The following is a 19,393-nucleotide window of genomic DNA, read 5'->3' as shown; positions in this document are numbered from 1 at the left end:
CTAAATATATCATATATATCATATATATCATATATATATATATATATATATATATATATATATCTTAAAGAAGGAAATGTGTGTGCATGTATATGTGTACCTGTATATATGTGTGGATGTGTGGAAATATATGTGTGTGTGTGTGTAATTAAATTGTTAGTTATTATTTTTGTATTAATATATTTTTGTATTAATAATTTTGTATTATGTATCAATTTTATGTTCAATTTTATATTTATTAACAATCAGAGTGCATTTTGCATATTTTATATTTACCGATATCTTCGCACGAGTTAGGCTATTATATTAATTTAACATAAATTTCTTTTTCAAAAAAATTATTTTTTTTACACTTTTTTAAGTTAAATACAATTTTCAAAATCTTCTATATCACGTTGCAATTGTAAGATATATGATTGTAAAATTAAAGTTATTAAGAAAATATATTTTAATACTTAGATATATACTTTATATACTTTATTATATGATTACTATATGATGTGTTGGAAAAATATATTTTTCTATTCCAGAATAAGAGTATTTTCAAAATTAATTTTTGAGATATATTATCACAGGATATAACATTTTTTTCTTTTCCGGTATTTTGACATGCACATACAATGTACATAATTACTTTGACTAAATACTATATATAGTTTGTTAATTGCAGAAAACTACGCAGTTTTTCTTGAATATTATTTATAACATATTACGTACGAATGCGATATATTGCGTAATTATAATGATAATAAAGCAAGAGCATCACGTACGTGTCATACTTAAACACATTTTTCGAGTTATTTCCGGGTAATCTAAACAATGTCATTTATATAGATTCTGTCATTTACATGGACTTTGTGCCATTAATACCTGTGATCTTTTAACAAAACATTAATCATTTTTCGTGGTAATTGATCGATGACAATGAAGAAATCGCACTTAAAGTTGCGGTGAGTCATTGTTTCATGCTTGTAATTTATTTCTTTTTTTTCTAACGCAAAGATAGCATAACATTAATTAGGTACAACTGATAAGGAAACCACTAATTTTCTTGTTAGTCATTCATATATATATATAATTTTCAGAGGTTTGATAAGTGCAAACGGCATCATGTCACTAATAGGATTGTGTGCGTTTTTGCTCCTAGTGAGCTGTTCGTCTGCTGAAATTCATGATAAGGGATGGTGGAACAATACTGTCTTCTATCAGGTGTATCCGAGAAGTTTGTATGATACGAATGCCGATGGCGTAGGCGATTTGAAAGGTAAGCATATATCAACTATTATTTTTTAATATGTGTTTTATAAGACGAGAAAGAATAAAAAATTATTACATTTATATATATATATATATATATGTATGTATATGATGTTACAACTTTGATTGATTAATTATCGTATAATTCAGATTTAATTAATCTAACTGAGTATATATACGTATATTATTAAAAAACATCAATGTATGAATAATGTAAGCCAACTATATGAACATTTGCAAAATTTTTACTTTTGTTTTTTAATGTAATCAGGAATAACTTTAAAGTTGCACTATTTCGTGGAAACTGGTATCGACGCGATATGGTTGTCGCCCATATATACAAGTCCTATGGTCGATTTTGGATATGATATATCGAATTTTACGGAGATCGATCCAACTTTTGGCACATTGGACGATTTCAAGACTCTCGTAGCGGAAGCTAAAAAACTTGGTCTAAAAGTACGGCAGTTTGTCTACACATCAAAATCATTACATAAAACTAAATTGGTTTTTTAAGCAGTTATTTCATAATATCATTATTATAAGTGGTCCTCGATCTTGTACCTAATCATACATCTGACAAGCACCCATGGTTCCAAAAAGCTCTTGCAGGAGATGAGAAATATAAGAATTATTACATGTGGGCAGATGGTAAAGATAAGGACGACAAAACGCCGCCTAATAATTGGATCTGTGTGTTTAGCGGTCCCGCGTGGACTTACGCCGAGTCACAAAAACAATGGTATTTTCATCAATTCGATTATAGACAACCTGATTTGAATTTCTCCAATCCTGAAGTAAGAGAGGAATTGCAAGTAAGTTACAAAGAAAAGTTCAGTTTTTTCCTAAAATGTTGGTATATACGTTGGATTTTCAGAAATAAAGACTTTTATCAAAATACATGATTTTCTGATATTTCATCTGAAAATTCAAAGTATATATGTATATATATAGTCACATTAATTTTATTTGTAAGAAGGATAAAAAAAGACTCTATCGCGTTTTTATAATTTATCAATATTATATTAATTATTAGTATAATTAAATAATAATTGTGATCATTTCTGTTAATTCGACGTTTAATATATTCTTTAACTTACATGAGATATATAATCTTCTTCAAAATATGCAACATGATAAAATAAATTATAACATAATTTATTAGCGCATTAATATTTTATATATTAATTCATTATTTAATTTTTTTGTTACCATATTTTTTGTTTCCATTAAAAACTCATAATTGAATCTAGATTATGAATCTTTTAAACAGTTTTTTTCAAATAAAAGTTTCAGTGAAAATTTATAATTGTAAATTAAATTCAAAGTTTAAAGTTGTGTAAGAAAATATAAATTTTATAATTAGAAAGATATACATATAAAGAAAAATGAATAAAAAAACATCTTACGCGTTACAGCAGTTTAAGCTTATACTCTTGCATTTTCCTAATGATTTTTTTTAATCGGTTATAGGAAGTATTAAAATTCTGGCTGGATTTGGGTATAGACGGATTCCGCGTCGATTCCGCTCCGTTTATTTATGAGGACAAACAATTGCGAGATGAGCCCAGAAGTTACGTGGCTGGTGCCACATCGCGAGATTATTCATATTTGGATCATATTTACACTGTTGATCAACTTCCTACTTATGAGCTCTACAAAAGTTGGAGAGAATACGTAGATAATTATTCTGATCAGCGTAATCAGACTCAGAAAGTGAATAAACCAATATTTTGTTTTTAAATCTATATTTTGTGCTTTATTGATTTATAAAATTATAATATATTTTTTCTCATCTTTCTAGATAATGGTGATGGAAGCGTATACCAGTTTTCCATACACCATGCAATATTATGACTATGATGTGCTGCCTTTCAATTTTGAGTTTGTAATAAATGTGACCGTTAATTCGTCCGCGCAATTTGTCAAAAACGAAATGGACCTTTGGATAAATTCAATACCAAAAAGTGGAATTGCTAATTGGGTGGTATGTATTTACATGAATTCATCGTTTATTATTATTTTAATGAGAAAGACTTTACTTGTTATTTTTAATGAAATTTACCAAACTGAATTGTTTTAACTTAATGGCAATGTAAAGAAAAGATTTTATAATTCTTATTTATATTGAATACTATATATATGGATTGCACTAAAAAGAAGTTTTAAAAATGAATATTTTATTTTATTAAAATTTATAAAACACAATAAAATTTACTGATAATAAGTGTGCATATATAGTTATACATTTTTATCGTTTTCAAAACGTCATACGTTTTTAAAAGTTGTTTTAATTAAGTAAACTCCAAGTAAGTAAAATACAAGTTGCAAATTATTACTATTTTTTCATATAATAAGATATTGAAATTATCACATAAAAAACCTATATATAACTAAGTTACAAAAGTTCAATTTTTTATCTAAAATGTTATGTTGCATTTCCAAGAGAAGACTTTTATTAAAATATTTAGTCTCGTATTTTACTTTTATATAATATTAAATATCTTAGATTTGTTATTATCACAGTTTAAAAAAATAAAAAAAATTTACAAAGTATATACAAAAAAGAAATATATTTGTAGTTTTTAATTTTCTAGACAAAATTGAAATGTAATATATGTATATGTGCGTAAACTTGTTTTTAGTTGGGAAATCATGACAATCCGCGCGTAGCCTCTCGTTTTCCCGACAGATTGGACCAAATGACTATGTTGTCCATGATTTTACCAGGCATGGCAGTGACTTATAATGGTGATGAAATTGGTATGGTCGATAAGAGGGATATATCCTGGGCGGATACGCAGGATCCTGAGGCGTGTGGAGCAGGCAAAGAACATTATGCCGCTGTGTCTCGCGATCCAGAACGAACACCATTCCAATGGGACGACACGAAGAACGCAGGTAAAATATGAATTTTTATTTTATTTAATTAACAACAATATATTATTAAATCTAATCGATTTATGACGGCAGGTTTTAGTACGGCGAATTCAACGTGGCTTCCGGTGAATAAAAACTATAAAACGCTCAACTTGAAGAACGAGATAAGGACTTATCATGAATCACATTACAAGATCTATAAAACCTTAGCCAGTCTGCATCGCAAAGAGCCAGCATTAACCAAAGGACATTATAAATCGTTTACGACGAACAATGGTGCAGTCTTGGGTGTGATCCGAAATGTTGGTAACCTGCATAACCGTCGTACCGTGTTGTTTTTGGCTAACTTTGACAATAACCACTCTCACCTTGTCGATCTGTCAAGATTGCACCAAGAACTTCCACGAGACATGAAAGTTCAGGTTGCCAGCTTGGGTTCTGGTATACGCAGAGGGTACGATTTTTTAAACACTTTTTTAACATTGTTTACGTAGTACTTATATTTCTGTATAATTATAAATGTTATAGAAGAATTATAACAGTAAGATTTTTTATTCAACGATAAAAATTATTTATCAGAAACTTGTCCAGCATCACTTGTAATTTTATTAACAAATTTTTAATCAAATTTATAATTAAAAATACTGTTTTGATGAATTCTCCATCAAAAATCTATAATTATACTGAGAAATATTTGAGTATTTTTAAATATGTTAAATAGATACCAAATCTTTTAATAACATTATATATTATTAATTTATGCTGCAACATATAATTATTCATACAATTCATAAAAAATATATTCTAGTTTTCAAAGAACATTATATAAATATTATTATAATTATATATTGTTTAATGGTGTTGACAGGTTTTCTATGTAGATATATATTTCACTTTTATATCTTTTGCAGAAATTATGTTCATGGCCGAATAGTTTTACCTAAGAAAGCCGCTGTAGTAGTTACATCTTTGAACATCAAGTTACATTAAAGCTGCCTTCACCACACTTTTATTTTATTATATTTAAGGAAAAACACTTAATGCACCTCTATTATGCACTTATGGATTGTAATGTTTTCTGCAATAAAAAATATTAAATAATACTTTAATTTAACTGTCACTTATATATAATTTTTTTAAATTGTAAATATAATATACATATATAAAATTATATTAATATTTTTAATTAAATATATTAAATTAGATATAAAAAAATATTAGATATATGAAATATTTCAAAATCAGTTTAATAAATATATTACATTATCATTTTGTGATTTAAATTCAAATATTATTTCTTTTTTATGTTTGGATAACGAAATAATTTTACATTATATGATTTATTTTTTCTTATATAATTTCCTATACAATTTATTCTTTAAAATTCATTAAGCACGTTTTATATTCATTCGGGCGATTATGCATTTAGCAGACCATACGTATATTGAACTGATACTCTGGTCTGATAGTTTTTCATTGTCAGTTGGCATGGTACCGACTGTCAGTATATACACGGTGGTGAATTTCAACAGTGTTAGAATTAATTAACGTGCTGGTAAATCGAGACATCGTATTGATCGTAATAAACGCATGCGCGTTTATTAATCCGATCGCATACTGGAGGGGTAATGCAACGTTATGTGCGAATAGTCCCCGAAGCAGCTGCAAAGCTCACGATAGTGCAAGTCCGTAGTAGTATGTCAAGAGCAGTGTCACACGCGTTCACCAACATTTTGCGAGGGTGACAGTGATCGTCTGTGGTTTTAAGGCTTCATTCCTGCATTTGGTATTTGATTTATTAAAGAACATATCAAAGCTCACTTCACTAACTCGCGAGAAGAGATGTGTTTCGATAGCTATATATAAAGCTATTATAAAGCTGACTTTATAAAATATTTTTATTTTTTCATTATTTTTCAGTAATAATTTTTTAAAACGTATTTATATATCGGGAATCTGTCAGTTTTAGAAAATATTTTTACCGTAAAATAGTTAGAAAACTTCGTCTGTTTTGACAGCTGCGCGTTTGTGCCACTCAAACACAACTTGCATTATATTGACTAATTTCTAGTGTTCTATATTCAATATTATCTTGCTTTTAATTATTTTTTTTAGAAAATATATTTGTGTAAATTTAGAACATTATTATTAGCAAGACATTCTTTCGAAGATCAAATTCGGTTACTTATTTATTTTTTAATAATTATTTTTTCGAATAAATAAATATATTTGAAGTTTCTGAGGAGATTTTATAGATTTTTAAACTTTGTTATATAAAAAAGATTAAATAATAATATGTATGTGTTGTATGTTTTGAGTGTATACTTATCTATATTAGCAAGTACCATATTTGCTAATTCACGATTGCATTTTTTAAATATTATTGTTATTTATTATTATATTTTATATAATTAATAAATTTTAATATTTAAAAATTTTAATATATATTGATATGCATGATAAAGCGCGTACGCGTTAAATTATTTTCAATTGATAACAGAATTGATAATATATGGTACAATATGATAAAAATCGTATATTTTCACAAAAATATTCAAACAGTTGCAATTTGTGTCCAACTTTTTAATCTTTTTAACATTTGAATGATTGCTATAACAGCGTAATAATATAATTGATAAGCAAATATTTTGATTACATTATTCACATATAGCATTATATAATTATGTAAAAATTACATTAAATGTAAGCATTCGTGAAACTCTAATTTGATCTTAATATATAGATCGTTAAGCAACAGTTGTTAACATAAAAACACTTGTTAACATAAAAGCTTTTCAAATGTCAATATTTTTTACAAAAAGGTATTAAATTACACATGTTATAAAAGCGTTTTATATGACACCTACTAGAGAGATAGAGAGATTTGCTTTCGCACTTGTGAAAAGCGATGCAAACATTAGTATGCAAAATATTGGAGTATAGTTTTTATGAGTTGAGAATTAAAGAATTATATGTGAAATTGTATTTAAAATATTTTAAAGTAATAGTGCAAACAGTTTCTGCCTTTTGACAAATGCGATCATTAACTTGCAAATTTGCTGTCGCAACATTTATTATTAACGATTTTAGTTGCGCTTCCCGTTTGATACTTTCGCGATGCTTGTTTTGCATGCGGAAGATACATTAAATCATGTTTTGTATTGTGATAATGAGGCGTTCGTCAGACAATGATAAAATAAATCGTCATTTGTTGTGACGAACGCAATTATGTCATACTGCTCTTTTTTTAAGTTAACGCGAAATTTCTAAGTAATAGACCGCATTTTGTGATCCATATCTTTGTGTTTATTATCAGCATATATAAACAGAGAAAGACATCTTTCTTCTCTTTTTCCCTCGTTTTTGTGTACACATATACTTAAAAATATCTGCACGCAAATAAGCACATCTAGCATGGCGCGGAACTGCATAATATAGATAACGCTGCATTGCAGTTGTGTGCCATTGTGAAATACAATCGCCCACATGTTCTGTCAACATCATTCATTCTCGCATAATCCGCTTGTTCAATGAATAGTTCATTTTTCTTTGATATTTGCTATCTGTTGGTTTACCCGTCGATCGTTGAACCTTGCAATATTCTACATATTTTTCTTCTTATCACAAATTTCATGTAAAAAAATTACAAAAATTTCTATCAATGTGCGTGTATATGTAATAATAAATATTTACATCGTAACACTTTGTTAAAGTTTACATTAGAGATATGTTTCATATATGCTATCGCTAATAAATGTGATATATTTTGTAACAGAACTTTGTACATTACTCTATTGGATACATAATTAATTATAAAAATTAACATAATGTTATGATTTTATTTAATATAAAGTCTTTAATAAATTATTATAAGCTTACCGCTTATTTTGAATTAAAATACCGCACATTATTATGCAATGTAACAATTAAACAACCGCGTTTGATTTAAAATCCCACATATTTAATGATAATTATATACGTGTGTAATAAATATGTATTAATTTCTTAAAATTGTCTTAAAAAGATATCAAAGATACTCTTTGAAATGAGTACAATTCAACCTAAAATTTGTTAGAAAAGAATACCAAAGATAATTATAAGTATTTTTATATAAGGCGTCATATATATTTTTGCATACAAATTTTTATAATATAAAAATGTTATTTATATATTATATATATAATTAATTTATTAAATTTATTTGAAGTTAATAATAATTAAATATTTCCTGAAAGCAAATAAGACAATATATGATTATATTTGGATATTTAAAAATATCCTTGACATGAATTTTCTCTCTCTCTTTCTATCCGATATTACGTGCTTCCACCCTCGCGTCGCCCACATTAATCGGAAATTCTTGTGGCGTCGAATTGCCATAGACATGTGGACGTAATCGATGATCTATCTTTAGACTCCACGCAGAAAGCTTTGTTTAGGCTTTTGCACGGTAACATCCGGCAGTTGTTTTACATTTTATTTTATAGTTTATTTATTATTTTTCTCTTTATCCTGCTTATAGAATTATATTTATTAAAAATCGTATGTTATTAAATTGAACTTTTAATCTATCCTAAAATGATGTGTCGTAAATTAATCAGTTATTGAAAAATTGTGTCAAATATTTTTAACATTACAAATTTGAAATGGCATCGATTAATAAATATTGTTTAATAAATTTGAAAATTTAAAATAATAAATCTTTATGTAAATTGCAATTTTATATGTTTAAGACAATATGATATTTTTTATTTTTAAAAGGAGTAGATTTCGCAATTTTTTCATAATAAGTTTAAAATTACTTGCAATTGTCGAATTTTAATATTAGATATTTTGATGCATTTATAATTAAACATTTAATTTATTATAATTTGTATTATAATTGTAATTAAACATATTTACATTCTAAAAATTTAACATGCAATTAGATTTTATTTAAATTTTTGTTAATTAAAAATTGATTTCTTCAAAACTGTATTCTTAATACTATTTTATATTCTTTAAAAATACATATTATTTGATATATTATTTAATAATATTAATAATGTGTTATGTAATAAATCATAATCGTGTAAAGATCAAATTATTTCAAACGCAAGTAATAAGAACAAAGCGAAATTACACCAAAAACTCATATCCTGTGGTTAATAATAGTTCATTATATAGGATATCCGTGTTGATTTTATATCATCTCTTGTGGTCACCAACGTATGTGATAGGCCAATTATAAAAGTCTGTTTAGTTTAAATATCCAGTCGACAATGGATGATTGCCTCGATATCAATAGCCTGATTTTGCGAGTTTATTTTTTATTGATTTTACTCTATTTATTCTTCTTTTATTTTATTATTAGATCAATATACATATATATGTTGTGCAACATTAAATAGAGATTATTGCAGAACTTAAAATATCACTGTACGAGTGTGTATATTTTACTTGTTCGGCGTTAAATAAATCGTTTCAAAGCTTTGCGTCAACAAAAAAAACTGGAACACGATATAAATGGCATGCCCTTTCTTAGTGACATGTCGGGCGTTCTTCTTTTTTGGTTTAAAACATAAATGCGAAAGGTCGCATGCAATGTAGTGTAATATGTGATTGGATGTACGAGTGCAAAACGCATTTAGATGTTTATTGCGATGTATATTGTCGATGGATCGATTGATATACTTTTTATATCCTGATCAAGATATTTTTTTAAAATACGCAACAATTTTATTTATTTATTATGCACACACAAATGGTTAATAAAAATCTAAGATTCTGTCAATTAATCATTAGTACTGTTGTTTTAACTTTTTACGCTAATATAGTTAACATAAAAAGGATGTAGATAATAATTATTAATTTTAAAATACGCAACAATTTTATTTATTTATCATGCACACACAAATGGTTAATAAAAATCTAAGATTCTGTCAATTAATCATTAGTACTGTTGTTTTAACTTTTTACGCTAATATAGTTAACATAAAAAGGATGTAGATAATAATTATTAATTACTCTAAGAATATGTTATTTGTTTTTATGTCAACGGCGTACTAGCGCGTAAAAAGTTAAAATGACAGCACTGGTAATTAATTGACAGAATTTTAGAATTTTATTAACAATTCTATACTTGTAAAGATTAAAAAAACTGCCGGTATTTGCTTCCATATACATTCTTATACAAAAATATTTAAAATTAGCTGCTTGTATTAAATTATATTGATTAATTATGCACATGTAAATTGTATCATTAGTACTGTTGTTTTAACTTTTTACGCTAATATAGTTAACATAAAAAGGATGTAGATAATAATTATTAATTACTCTAAGAATATGTTATTTGTTTTTATGTCAACGGCGTACTAGCGTGTAAAAAGTTAAAATGACAGCACTGGTAATTAATTGACAGAATTTTAGAATTTTGTTAACAATTCTATATTTGTAGAGATTGAAAAAACTGCCGGTATTTGCTTCCATATACATTCTTATACAAATAATATTTAAAATTAGCTGCTTGTATTAAATTATATTGATTAATTATGCACATGTAAATTGTAATTTATTCTTTTTTGCATTTAATAATTTTTTTTTGTTTTTTTCGAATTAAATAATTTTATTTCTTTTTATTATGATTTGCAAAATAGCATAAACTTTAAATTAATGTTTTAATGTTAATATTATTTCCAGTCGATGGACATCTTTTTCAATTCTTTTTCACCGTCGTTATCACTTTACGCATAACGCGTGTACACGTATGCATATTGTAGATGAGTAGGTAGGCACACAGTGGCCTATATACATCTAAAATGAAGCTTATAGCTTCTTATCTGAGATTACTTTCAGCCTTACTTGTTTTGCAGAGACTATAATAGTTCGGCGAGGTAGGTCGCCTTCGTTTCGTAAATTGCTTTGCAGAAGTATCAAAATACACAATTGACATTTGACACGGCGAATTAGAAATTCTTTCATAGTCAGCAGTTGAAGGAGATTTATCAAAAGTGCATTCATTGTCAGAGCTGTTACAATTCGTCAAAACTTTACAATGCATGAAATAAATTCGTCACGCTGTTATTTCTAATCTCGGTTTGATGAACCGAAAACGTTACGCAAGAAAAACAATAGTTTCCATTGTTGTATTTTTAATAACAATAGTTTTGGTTTTTATTTATTATTTGTATATTTTAAAATAATTTTTATAAGACAGAATATTTTCTGTTTCTATGGAAGTTTTGTGAAAATCAAATTTTATTTTATTCTATTCTATTTATTCTTTTTTACAAGGCTTTGTAAAATATTCTATTTTGCATAAGCGTTTGTATAAGCTTTTGAAAATACAAAAATTGAGTCAGAGATTTTATATTAATTCAACAATACACTCCGTATTATTATTTCAAGCCTAATCTATTTGCATCACGAAACACACTTGTTGCTCTAATTAAAATTGCAAATATATGACAAATATTTATGTTTCAAAATACGCAGTACGTATTATTAATCACAGTCATCTGTTATTCATATCTGACAATTTAATTTTTCATCTTTAATTTCACATTCACATATTTTTAATCTCTAAATTCCTCCATACATTTACATTTCTTGCATGTTATTATAATTCTAGATAACTATATTGAACAAACAGCATATTGTCTAGATATGAAAAGCTTACTGTACCAATACAGATAGCGTTATTGAACAATTCTTGAAGATATAGAGCTGACAGATTAATTATGACACGTATTTTGTTTCAGAACATGGTAGACGTCACAGCGCCTTTACCCTCTAATGGAGGAGGATCGTTAATTGGACGCACCAGAGGTGCTCTCAGGTCTGTGCGATCCGCTCTGGGAGGAAGCGGAGAGTATCTCCAGGGCCTAGGGAATAGAATAGGATCCGCTCTTAGTAGTAGTTTAGAGGAAAGTGAACTGACAACGACCCCTTCTTCGCCACCTTCTTCGCCGCCGCAAATACCACCGGCAATCAAGTCAGAAGAACAATTAGGACGGCGGAAACTCAGACTTCCGAGGTATAAGAGCGCGTTTTGTTATCCCGCATATCTGCAACAATGAATAATAATTAGTAAGAGTATAATATGTATACTAGGGTGGTTGTTAAATTGAACATCATGTTGGACGGTCATAAATCAGCTCCAAATGTAGAAAAAATAATTCTCTAATTTTTTCAGATTTTTATTTTCAACCTTGAGTCTTCCTGTTTACACGTGTTATGTTATATTCTTATATCAGTTCATTTATTTATTCATTTATATAATATTTAAATATTATTTATATTATATTTTTTATAATTTCAAAAAATACTTAATTTACTTCAGTTCTAGATGGAGTCAGCTGGAAAAGTAGTGAACAAAATTATTTAATTTTTTATAAAAGATAGTCATAAATATTATATGGGCTATTCCGCTATTTATATTATTTAACTATTTTATATTTTCGGTATTTTCAAACAGTTTCAACTTTTTTTCACTAAAATTTCAAACTATTTACAACAAAAATTGATGACAGAAGCAGCTGCAGAACTGTGGTATTAATAAAATTATTAATAATATTACATGCCAACAGGGAGACTCAAGTCTCAAAATAAAAATCTGAAAAATTTAGAGATTTTTTTTTCTACATTTAGAGCTGATTTACTACCATCCAACATTAAAATTTTGAAAAAACCTATATAACGACCACCCTAATGTATACGTTAAGCATAATAGATACTGAAACTGTAAACTTGATTATTCCATATGGTAGAAGTTGATAAAATTTTTATTATATTTTTTTTGAATTAATAAAATATGCGTAAATATTTCTTTTACCTATTTTTTTCATTTATTATTGCCAGAAGCATATATTTCTCGTTGTATTCGATTTCTAATTTTTCTATGATTACATATTATTATTAGATTTATATTACGCTGTTTATTTTCCATTTTTTTATTTTAATTTACTATAAAATTTCTATTATGAATTTCTATTTATAATTTAAGTTATAATTTTCTAATAAATTCTATTTATAATTTAAGTTAATTTTCTAATAAAATTAGTCCCGTATATGCTAATGAATATTATATATATTATTGAATAAGAAATAAATATATCTCGTATATTACAATATTATCCTCGCCGACACGTGTGTAAATAATTGTACATGCACACTGTAAAAAAATATGTAATATATTACACAAAAATATGTAAAATTACGTAAATAATAAATGTAAAATTACATGATAAATAATGAAAAGGTAAAGATTTCTATTATTTATTGTGTAATTTTACACTTATTATTTTTATGTAATTTTACATATTTTTGTGTAATATATTACATATTTTTTTACAGTGCAGTTATATATTAGCAAGCGATTATATGTTATTATAATAAAGATTTAGACTTGCCGGCGAGGATAATATTGCAATATTTGTTTCTCATGAATAATTCACGTTCTGACATCTCCTTTATAGATTCGGCGCGGGATTATCGTACGAGGATTATGAGGCGATGGCGCGACACAAATTGGAGCGACAAGTAAGCGCCAATCTTTCTAGGACGCGAAAGTATCCGCCTGGGATGACGTACGAGGAGATAGCATCCTCGAGATCGGTCTCGAGTAAAAAGCAAGAGAATCGAACGGAGCAAGAGGACGTCAGTCCCGACCGGGACAGCCAGGAAAGTATAGAGCCTCTTCAAGAGCAGGACATCAAAGCGACCGGGCCCGATCCTTACGAGAAGTTGAATTACAGAGCAGGTGATTAGCCCTCGCCTCTAATTATCCGCGAGTCGGAGTCGATGACTCTCATCGTCTTCGACGACGCTCGCTATCTCTCTCTTTCTCTCTCGCTCGCGAACATGCAGTTATCGAGACTCGGAATGGAATTAATATGCTGTGTTCTTCTTTCTTTTCACGAAGCGAGGGCGCCGACCCGCTATCAGACGGTTGTTTTCCGTTTAGGTAAATGTAACAGTCAGTCAATGTGGACTGCCCCTATGATCTCATCCGCGAGTCTCCTCAATGTACTACACTGTAGGGATGTTCAGTCTAAAGTATCGATACTTAGATATATATATTCGAGCCATCAAGTATATTTTTTAAGATTACTTATCGATATTCTCTTGAAAACTATCTTAATTACTGATCTATAATATCTGGAATGATATTTGTGAAAAAAATTAAAGTGTTCTATGAAAATTTATATAGTATTTTTTTTCTTATAATATTATAAAATTCTTATAATATTATAATATTACAAAATTCTTATAATATTATAAAATTCTTATAATATTATAAATTAAAAAATCTATTCCACAATAAATTATTAGTTTCTAATGGCAAAATATCCATGACGTTTCTCAATATTTTTTTCAAGTGATATATTGTAATTTTTAAAAAATGTGTAATTATTTTTTTTATTAACATCCAAATATATATAAATCAAACAAAGTCTCGATACTTTAATACTATTGTAAACATTCCTTCTCACATGCCCAAGTTTCCAGACCCATTCCGCTAAATGTGATTAGTGAATACTAGTGCAATCAATATATCCGCGTAATCCAGTGTTCGAATATTCATGGGTCGATTCTGATGAGACCTCGGACAATATTTGACCAGAAAATATTGATTTTCGTATTTTAATATATTATGATCTTGTAAAATAGAATTTAATTTGTTTCTCTCTCTTAGTATCTAAATTAAAAAAAGTATAAATAAAATTTACAGACTAGAAATTTACAACGATTAATCATTTTTCTAACATTGATATTTGTTTTAATTAACGTCAGAAACATGCTTTTAAAATATAGATATTTTAATCATGAGAAGAATGCTAGAAAATTGAATGAGAAAGAGAAATTAATTTGCATTTATGACACATTATATTGAATTGAATCGAGAGTAAGATCCTTTAAAGAAGATTTATGTGAATAAATTGAATTTCATCTTTTCAAATTTAAAAAAAATGAAGGTGGCTAGCAACCACATTTTCTGGGATTACGCACATATATAAAACATAGCTCGACATTTGTATATTCGAACATGCCAGAACACTCGTAGTTTCTTGCCAGACGTTGTATCCTGTTGGTAAAGATGTTGTTACCTGTGTATATGTGTGCATATTTACACGCGACCCACCTATGCACCCCGATTGCATCCATGTGCATTTCCTCGCGATGAGGGATTTATTCTACATGGATGAAAAACAAGTACTGCGTGATAGAGTAGTTTCCCGCGATACTTAACATATACATATTTATCGTCAGTTGAACCTCTATTATTTCCGTAATGTTGCGCAATTTATCGCAAAATTATCGACAAGAACGTACGCGTGGAAAATAATAGTTAAGTAATATCGCGTGGACATACATGTAATTTATGTATGTAATAACGATAGGCATTCGCAAGTGCGCTTTGCCATATCTAATTTGGACCGCATTTAATTTTGCTATATAATTTTATTCTGCAAACTTTTGCAAAATTAATTCTACAATAATTATCAAAATTTTAAGATATTATGATGCATAAATTGTAACTCTAAACAAGTAATATTAAATATAATTATAGCATAAAGTATCTTATTTGTATAATATTACAATGCACTCATACAAGTTAAATCGATACAAATGATTACGTTTTATCTGTTAATAATTTTAACAAATGCAAAAATATAATATGTTGAAATAGACAGATAATTTATTGCATATATATATATATATATATATATATGTTTGTTTATTTTATTTCGGGTTTATATATAATTTTCATTTGTGGCTCAACAATAACTTAGAATTAGACGAATTCGTCCGTACGCAAGAGTGACCAACACTTTGTTGCGTAGTCTAGCAAACTTATATTTGTCGTATGTTTCTCTGTTCGGTGAGACATTAGATAAGATTGGGTTGCAAGTTTGTGTCGCTCTTTTAAGCGTGACGCACCATTGCTTGACATGTTGCGTTATAGTTGTCTTAAAAATTACGTAGAATATTTGACAGAAGACATTTCTTTTTATTTTAGACGTACCTTGTAGCAGTGATTCTACGAGCGATCAAGACGGATATGGACCAAGTACTAGTTTAGATTCCAACATGGACGGTCGCAGAATGTGGCAGAGATCAGGTAATTTTTTATTTTCATTTTAGTGCAATTTTAATATTAAAATATTTGAGCTGAAAATATAATTTTAATTGATCTAAATATTTTGAAATAAATTATAAATTATTAACAGTAGTATTATAAATCAGAGTATTTGCAACGCTATTAATATTTAATTATCTCTGCTCAGGATCATCAGGTTCTGTTCAATCTTGGGCCTCGAGCTTATCAGCTGATAGTCAATCGGAGGAAGCAGCCGCGGATTTTATGAAAGCTTTCGTACCTTTGTTATTCGATGCGCCTAATAGTATCGATCAAGAACAAAAGGCTAATTTTGGACAAATGGTCTTGGTATGTGTGAAATAAATTTTATAAAATATTTTATACAACATACATTTTGGTAACGATTGATATAAGGTCTTAAAGCGTGAAGAAATATTTTAATTAAATTAAGATAATACATATCCATTTGAAAATATTTGTTTAAACGTAATGATAAATTTGTAGACCGAATCGGGAAGAATATGGTTCTCTAGAGTGGTGAATGCGAGAAGAACACGTGCGTGTGTTACGGAAGCTTCATTTTACTCCTTGGCGCAGCATTTCGCGGTCGCGTTGTTTGAATGTCACGAGGCAGACGATTTTGCGCCCGCTAAAAGTCTCATGAACATGTGTTTCACTTTTTATCACGAAGGTAAGAAGAAGCTTTTCACAATAAATTATAAATATTAAAATTTAAAATAATTTTTTAGAATATACATATAAGAAAGAGATGATATATAATTCATAGTTTTTTATATATAGACAAAAGAATTATTTATTGATCAACAAATTAATAATTGATATAACATTTTAATGATTTTTTCTCTTTTTTACTCTACACTTTACATATCCTTGTTATATTAATTAAATAATTAAAAATGTATAAAATGTAAATCGTGAAATTTCTTATACTAAATTATAATAATTGTGATTATTATTAAATTATCAAAATTATTACTATATACATTTTTTAATTTATGAATCTTACTTGCTCTAATATGATTGATTACAATTTACTATATGCATACTTTTATACTAAAACCTGTGCATTTATCTCTGAACAATGTACCTTTATGATGTTTAGTCGAAGTTCCTGGATTAGAGCCATATCGTGAATATTTGTATACGCATTTACGTGTTCAGCCGATATGGACGTCTATGAGATTTTGGACAGCTGCATTTTTCGATGCAGTTCAATGTGAACGAGCGTCCAGACCGGTACCACCTCGACCGAAATCCTTAGATCAAGAAAGCATCGCTGCCGAAGATCGAAAGTTTCAAGCAAACATTGTCTTCGGACAGTTAGGGTAACTTTATTAATATTTTATTTATGTTTTATGATATCGAATGATTTTATTCGTTTTTTTCATCAAACAGGACTTTCACTTGCAACATGCACGCTTTCGGCCTGTCACGAGCTTTATGCATGGAATTTCTTCGGAAACAATGCATTATTGCGAATTTAACCAAAGGTAATTATTCATGATGCTTTTTTGAATTGCAAATTTAAAATTAACGTAGCTAATATTATTCAAATTTCAATTTTGCAGAACAAGAGAAAATGCTGCGAGATAACATAGATCGAATGTTTGACGAGACCGAGCCATGGCGGTAGTTTAATTTGAATGCAAATAAAATCGATTTTGAAAATAGTTTTAAGAAGCGATTCAATATTTCTTCTTGAAAATATTTTCAAAAAAATCGAATTGTCTTCGTAAGATTGAAACAGCGGCGAAGTCAATTACGAACGAAATCTTGTTAATTAATATTGTTGATAAGAAACAACATTTGTTGAATCTTATGCCGTATTTGACGCTGGACACGTCAATTTTTGAGATCAAGCCCTGCACAGATTCACGCGCCTTAAATTATTATGAAGAGTGTACATTAAATCTTATATACTAAAACAACAGCTTTTACGTATCGAATATACATTTCTATAAATTCGCGCATTAAGAAATTAATTCTATAACAGAAAGTAAGAGAAGTTACAATTTGACAGCAAAAATTTTGTTTTAAAACATTTATAAATTTTCAAATAAAACGTTAAAATTTACACAGAGCGATGAAATAAATTTAAGGACAGAAATGACAATAAGATTTGAAAATGGAACTGCTTTATTGGCAGTTTAATCGCAAAATGTGGTTTATTGAGTGCAATTTATTATTATGATAGGCAAAATAAATTAAAGAGAAAATGTTCTCTTTAGAGAAACTTAGAGAATGTAATTCATAATTCGATAATATAGATAATTTTCGATATATGTATATATATATCAAAACTTATTCACGCAAATCCTAAACAAAAATCTACACACACATTTCCTTAAGGTAATTTTGATTTTATAACTCGTATATGCAATTATTTATTTATGTAATTACTTTTACTATATTCTATACAATCAACATTTAATAAAGCAGTTTTGATATATCGAAAATTATAGCTGTAATGTAAAATTGAAATCTGCAGTATTCTTGCAGTTAAATTTGCTGTTTTTACATCCTGTGAAATTAGTGACTACGGAATATATAGTTCATTACGAAAATACCAATTATAGACAGGTCCAGATACTTCGTATATCTTCTCATTGCTTCTTTCCTTAATAATAGCAAACACAAATTTGATGCGTCACATTATGCGTAGCTTCGCACTAAGTTATCAATATATGATCGAAAATTGCGCGTTTTAAATGAAATTTATAAAAATATAAAAATCAAGTGCTTCTTTCGCATTATTAAACAGAAATATCAATACTTGTTCCTCCAATAACGAGTGCCAGCTAATTGTAATTAACAGTTTGCGCATTCCGACGCCTTGTTATCACACATCACGCATTGTAAATAATTTGAAAAGGAAAGCTTGTATTTATCACACATATCATCAAATGCAAATCAATGCTCTATTTTATTTTACATATATCTCTACCTGCGATATTTGAAAATATAAAATCAACAAACACTAAAGCTAAATAAATTTCATCATCACAATAGCTTTTTAAATAATATATATTAATAATCCCCTCTATTATCTATAAAAGTAAATATATATGAAGTTTAAAGAAAACAGAAAATAATAGAAAGATTAATTTTATATAAAATAATTTTTATACATAAGTTAGATAAATTTAGTTTAGT

General features: G+C 27.8%; 2 protein-coding genes and 1 long non-coding RNA gene across 5 annotated transcripts; 2 read left to right on the top strand and 1 right to left on the bottom strand.

The window, feature by feature from the left end:
• The first annotated feature begins 1,085 nt into the window (after positions 1 to 1,085).
• LOC114936153 (maltase 1-like) lies at positions 1,086 to 5,246 on the top strand. Its single transcript, XM_085481688.1, has 8 exons — positions 1,086 to 1,264; positions 1,529 to 1,718; positions 1,805 to 2,072; positions 2,731 to 2,973; positions 3,062 to 3,244; positions 3,903 to 4,158; positions 4,231 to 4,591; positions 5,049 to 5,246. The coding sequence occupies exons 1-8, from the start codon at positions 1,111 to 1,113 to the stop codon at positions 5,125 to 5,127; spliced, it is 1,734 nt and encodes a 577-aa protein (XP_085337814.1). The 5' UTR covers positions 1,086 to 1,110; the 3' UTR covers positions 5,128 to 5,246.
• Positions 5,247 to 5,766: 520 nt separating this feature from the next.
• Positions 5,767 to 19,248, top strand: LOC114936169 (uncharacterized protein KIAA0513). Of its 3 annotated transcripts, none has more exons than XM_029309269.2 (10): positions 5,767 to 5,923; positions 11,877 to 12,151; positions 13,593 to 13,876; positions 14,039 to 14,080; positions 16,139 to 16,240; positions 16,407 to 16,567; positions 16,724 to 16,910; positions 17,343 to 17,565; positions 17,636 to 17,730; positions 17,809 to 19,248. In XM_029309269.2, exons 2-10 carry the CDS (start codon positions 11,880 to 11,882, stop codon positions 17,871 to 17,873), a joined length of 1,431 nt encoding a protein of 476 aa, XP_029165102.1. In that variant the 5' UTR covers positions 5,767 to 5,923; positions 11,877 to 11,879; the 3' UTR covers positions 17,874 to 19,248. The 3 variants fall into 3 exon arrangements, with proteins under 3 accessions (XP_029165102.1, XP_029165104.1, XP_029165103.1); XM_029309270.2 differs by lacking the exon at positions 5,767 to 5,923 and adding an exon at positions 10,763 to 11,009; XM_029309271.2 differs by lacking the exon at positions 14,039 to 14,080 and having other exon boundaries at positions 5,768 to 5,923.
• LOC146723511 (uncharacterized) lies at positions 11,102 to 15,340 on the bottom strand. The gene is made up of 2 exons (XR_014924520.1): positions 15,225 to 15,340; positions 11,102 to 12,182 (listed from the first exon to the last, which is right to left on the bottom strand). It is a non-coding gene; the product is annotated as an uncharacterized LOC146723511 (long non-coding RNA).
• Positions 19,249 to 19,393: the final 145 nt, after the last annotated feature.

This window comes from Nylanderia fulva, unplaced genomic scaffold (assembly GCF_048542155.1).
Source record: "Nylanderia fulva isolate GAGA-0341 unplaced genomic scaffold, ASM4854215v1 Scaffold19, whole genome shotgun sequence".
In the NCBI taxonomy this organism is placed as follows: Eukaryota; Metazoa; Arthropoda; class Insecta; order Hymenoptera; family Formicidae; genus Nylanderia; species Nylanderia fulva.
This window is presented reverse-complemented; position numbering and strand designations above follow the sequence as displayed.

Coding starts and splice junctions, on each gene's coding strand:
- LOC114936169 (XM_029309269.2), top strand. CDS start 11,880: ATGGTAGACGTCACAGCGCCTTTACCCTCTAATGGAGGAGGATCGTTA. Junction 13,877..14,038: donor GAAGTTGAATTACAGAGCAG/GTGATTAGCCCT, acceptor CTTTTCACGAAG/CGAGGGCGCCGACCCGCTAT. Junction 14,081..16,138: donor GACGGTTGTTTTCCGTTTAG/GTAAATGTAACA, acceptor TTTTTATTTTAG/ACGTACCTTGTAGCAGTGAT.
- LOC114936153 (XM_085481688.1), top strand. CDS start 1,111: ATGTCACTAATAGGATTGTGTGCGTTTTTGCTCCTAGTGAGCTGTTCG. Junction 4,159..4,230: donor GGACGACACGAAGAACGCAG/GTAAAATATGAA, acceptor TTATGACGGCAG/GTTTTAGTACGGCGAATTCA. Junction 4,592..5,048: donor GGTTCTGGTATACGCAGAGG/GTACGATTTTTT, acceptor TATCTTTTGCAG/AAATTATGTTCATGGCCGAA.